The sequence below is a fragment of the Branchiostoma floridae genome, chromosome 10, assembly GCF_000003815.2.
Source record: "Branchiostoma floridae strain S238N-H82 chromosome 10, Bfl_VNyyK, whole genome shotgun sequence".
Classification (NCBI taxonomy): domain Eukaryota; kingdom Metazoa; phylum Chordata; class Leptocardii; order Amphioxiformes; family Branchiostomatidae; genus Branchiostoma; species Branchiostoma floridae.
In genome coordinates, this window is record NC_049988.1 from 6,414,004 (window position 1) to 6,419,049 (window position 5,046).

The 5,046-nt window shown below is 40.1% G+C and overlaps 1 protein-coding gene across 1 annotated transcript in view; it reads right to left on the reverse strand.

The window, feature by feature from the left end:
• LOC118424313 (SCO-spondin-like) overlaps positions 1-3,565 on the reverse strand; it is a 13,814-nt gene extending 10,249 nt beyond the window's left edge. The window contains exons 1-2 of the mRNA XM_035832858.1: positions 3,456-3,565; positions 1,868-2,057 (exon numbers count right to left, since the gene is read on the reverse strand). Coding sequence (XP_035688751.1) covers positions 1,868-2,057; positions 3,456-3,565 — 300 coding nt within the window. The remainder of the gene's footprint in view (positions 1-1,867; positions 2,058-3,455) is intronic.
• Between the last annotated feature and the right edge of the window lie 1,481 nt (positions 3,566-5,046).

Genomic DNA, 5,046 nt, shown 5'->3' on the forward strand with positions numbered 1-5,046 from the left:
GTATTTCGCAGATCTTCAAAGAATAATTTAGCCACACAAAAACACCAGCCTGAAACAGCGCTGTAAAAATTTGATAATGTCAAATTCTCGGTAAAATAAAACACGTTTCATAGGCTTCTAACGCCCGCAGTACCGATTCCTCATATTCGCATCGATTCGATCTAAGGGTGCTTCATTCTCCATTCCTTTTCGCTCCTTTTCGCACTTTCGGGGTACTTCCTTTTCGTTCCTTTTCGCACTTTCGCTACCGAAAGTGCGAAAAGGAGCGAAAAGGAATGGAGTATGAAGCAAACTTAAATAAAATCAATGAGAATATAAGGAATCGGTACTGCGGGCGTTAGAAGCCTATGAAACGTGTTTTATTTTACCGAGAATTTGACATTATCAAATTTTTACAGCGCTGTTTCAGGCTGTTGTTTTTGTGTGGCTAAATTATTCTTTGAAGATCTGCGAAATACAAAGAAACGGAACTGAGATAAGTAAGTAAGGACTAAAATTCATTGGGTGGTAGATGAATATCGATTATTATACATTTTCAGGATGAGGCAAGACTGTAACGTTGTTGTTGTATTTGGGTGGCTTTTATTCTCCCTAGAGGGGAGCGCCGCATGCAAATGACCCGCGAAATCCGGTCAGGAAAGATATGCTAATAAACTGCTGCCCCACGAGCATGACAGCTCCTTTTAACAGGGCCAACAACATGGTTTTCTGGAGACTGGAGACATATCTTCTCGCTCGTTCACAACGAAAGAAAAGCTGTAAAAGGAGAGACATATATACATTGTACCAAAGAGATTTCATCAAGTTGTACCATGAGTATTCATCATTTTGGCGGGAAGAAAGGTGCCAACGTGAGGAATTTGTGCAAAGGATATTGGTAAATACAATTTCTGTCAACAATTTTCCGTCATATTCAATACAAATAAATTTCTGCCTCTTGCGACCGACATCAGGCCCTCGCTGATGATAAAAAATCCCAATGCCGGGTTTAGATGTCCTGGTTGCAAAACAAATTTAAGGCGTTGTATTAATATTAATGAAAGTGTGAAAAAAAGGGAGGAAAAATAATTCCCAACATGCTGGGCTCGAACTTCCGATCGTCGACTTCCCTGGGTTCGAACATGCGACCTATATTTCTCTAAGGTCAAGTTCTTACAAATTGTGCAATACATATACTTGTAACTTTGCTATCATTGCATTTTTTTAACAACTATATCCACATAGCATGGCTTTTTATGATAAAATATGCGCAATCGTTCTCGACATAATCCATTTCTTCTTGCGAAATTTTATAGTATAAATGTAATATGGATATTCTAAGGAATGTTATAACCACATTAACACGTACATGAACATAGATATGCATAGATAGGTCTCATCCTTTTCGCACTTTCGGTACTTTCATTTTTGTTCCTTTTCGTTCCTTTTCGTTCCTTTTCGTTCCTTTTCGTTCCTTTTCGTTCCTTTTCGTTCCTTTTCGTTCCTTTTCGTTCCTTTTCGTTCCTTTTCGTTCCTTTTCGCACTTTCGGTAGACCCTCAAGAAGGTGCAACTACGGTGACAGGGGGTTTGAACCCTGGATCTCTGGGTTCTGGTCCCAACACCCCAACCGTTACGTCAACACGACACTACACTTCAAGTCATTAATATGTATCCAAATTTATAAGAAGGCTATTTTTACTCGTCAACTTACGTCTAACACCATGCCATTAGGACAACCCGGTTGTTTGTCAAGGGATTTGAACAAAGGACCTCTGGGTTGTGGCTTGTGGGCCATACACCATAACCGTAACTTTAAAACGACACGTGTCAGAAGCCATTAATATGTTTCCCAATTTAAAAACATTCTATTTTTTCTTGTCTACTTACGTCCAGCACCATGCCATCGGGACAGCCGCAACCCGGTTGTCTGAACAGGTTGCAGTATTCATCTTCGATCATGTTGGCACAGGTCAAAGGGCACGGGGACACGTCATCGCGATAGACGAGGTTCCTCGGACATGCGTACACATCCGGGCACTCGTGATCTGAACAATTGAAAATGCCGCTCTCGCAATAGCTGTTGTAGTGGACGAGAGATACATGTTAGATACAGTATATAGCTTCATACGTGAAAGTTTTATTAGGTTGGTAAGTCATTGAAAAATTATTTGTACAAAACCAAGTTTTTTTTTTAAGATCGGTGTTTTAGTGACAGCTTCTGTTATCCACTGCAAGAAGATGTCGCTGCCAACAGATGGGACGGTTACAGGTTGTTTCGCAACAATGTCAGTTCGCAACTGTCAGTTCGCAACAAGGCAAGTCTTTTCGCAACAAGGTACAAGTCGTTTTGCAACATTTGAATGTTATAAGTCTTGATAGCCTAATAGTATTAGAAATCGTATTCCTAGCATAATTATACTCCTACCTGTGCACGCCGCGTATGAAACTGCACCGCCCGGCGTATGAAATCATCGGGCGCGGGCTGTCAGGTCCACGCGACCCAATGTTCCTATGCCGTCGGTGTTGTCTTTTGCACCCCGTAACATTTTTACACGGAAGGAGTATAATTATGTTAGGAATACGATTTCTAATACTATCAGGCTATCAAGACTTATAACATTCAAATGATGCGAAACGGCTTGTACCTTGTTGCGAAAAGACTTGCCTTGTTGCGAACTGACGGTTGCGAACTGACATTGTTGCGAAACAACCTGTTACCGATGGGACCTTGCGTTTGGGACCGCATCTGTAAGCAGCGACACCTAACGTTACTTGCAGTGTGCATCAGAAGCAGTCATAATAGCCTCGATGAAGGTGACAGACGTCTTGAATATGACGTCGGTCTTGTATATAACTCTTGGTTGTGTACAAAGAACTTTGGCATCCTATATAGCTTCATCCTGTACTGTATAGAGTCTTTTGTGGTATAAATGAGTTTTCAGAAGTGGTGAAATAGTATGCTACACATGATGTGTCTTATTCAATTGTTGAGCAATTTTTCTTGTAGTACAGAATTCGTTATAGTAGAGTAAAGGACAATGTAGGTTAAAACTAAATCAAATGTTTATCTTATCATATCTTCTGTGAAATCATTGTATATATCAACAAACGGACAAGCAACTAATGCGTCAAGTCCGTTAGATTCTTCTTAGAATTCTACATTAGGGTATGAGGAATTTTCGACGTATCATAGTAACGCTCGTTCACCTTTATCAGGTGTGGTAACTAATTTATTCCTTGGGTTTAAAATGGATATTGAGGGATATGTATATATCTATATGCAACATTAGAAATGCAGTCAGAATTGCAAAATCAAGAGCCTATATTATTGAGAACACTGTCTAAACAGCTTCGACAACCACGCATTCCAAGACAAAGAGGTAAACTTAACTTTCCTTCATTGCACACCACAAGTAAACTGTCTTTTATGTTTCTACTGGCTACATAGTCACCGAACATTCCACTCCCAACGTACCAAGTGTTGCAGCCCTTCTTGATGGTGCTCCCCGGTGCGTACACCCTGTCGCCGTCCCTACAGTTGCACATGGACTTCCTCACACACACGCCGTCATCATTCAGCGCCATTCCGTCTGCAAAACAAGATCAATACTTTACATCTCATCAGATAGGAAGCGCTCTAGTTGTGTGTCTATTCAAACACAGTACTCCCATCTAACGTCCTTTCCAAGGAACGTCCCTAACTTAAGCTAGGTAATCATTTTCACCTGAATGAAGTGAGAAAACTAATGTTAAGTGTGTTTTCCAAGAGCAAAAGATCGGTGACATAGCAGCGGGCAAACGTTTGTACAAGTTATCCTTCTCAGCGAACATGGTAGAAAAATAACCTAAAATGGTCTTAGAAGGTTTTAGCTAAGTGTTTGCTATTCCATTCTCTTACAACAGTGAAGATTAATGCTGACCTAATCCTAATTCATTTTTATCCGAGGTGTACTTATATCTGACGGCGTTTTTTTTTTAACTATTTGGAGATTTGTTCTAAATGCAGCACCATTAAAAATGACAAAATGTCTTAATTGAGGGACTCTGGCATTTAGAACATTTTTTAAAAGAAAGCTAAGTAAGCAAAGTTAGTGCATACTGGTTGTGTAAAAGAATTCTCTTATATTCTAACAGTTACTTTCTAAAAGGCTTCTATATCAGCATGCATTTAAAGAAGACAGAAACTTTCCGTCCTATATTGGAACGTTTGGCCGCATCATCGAAGAGTTGTACTAAAATTAATGTCTTACCAGGACAGTTACATCCCGGGACGCACGGAACCTCCTCTGCTGTGTGGAAACACTCTTCCTCGTGGACCAGGTCCGTACATGTGCGGCCGCACGTGTCCATGCACTCTTTGTAGAGTTGTCCTCCCGTGCACTGTACAACTGTACCCAAATACAAAACATTCAGATATTTAGACACATTATTTTTCAGTTAGGTAACATTTCCCTTAAAAAGAGCAATGAATGCCACTTGTAGAATGGATTATTCATACATACATACATACAAACATACATGGATATACTAAAACTACAATGCAGCCTGTTATACCTTGCGGTGTAGACTAAAACTACACTTGAAAACGCTACCAAATTGTGGCTGATTTAGGCTGTTACAAAGAATTTGTCGGTAATTATGGTTTGTACCAAAAGGATGAACTTGCACAGGATTGCTATAGATAAGAAAGGATGCTATAGAGTTTAAGCACTCGTGGATTGTATTTCTCTATTTATGAAAATCAATTGTGACTATTTTTTCCGCTTACCGCAAACCTCTTTTACTAGTTCGTGTTGCCGCCAGTCGACGACAACTCCCGAACGTGCGCACTCGGACGCGTAGGTGGCCACGGCAGAACAGAGGCACTGATCAGTATCTTCACATCCGCAGACATCGTAAAGGCAACTGGAAACATAAAAACACAACTGTTATACATCTTTTGGCATAAACTTTTAAGCGCGTGTGTACTTAACCTTTACATTTCATTTTATTTCCGGCAATGATCTCTTTATATAGTACAGATGTTAGACTTTGTTACTATGCAATCTGTCTTGCTGCAGTCTTCT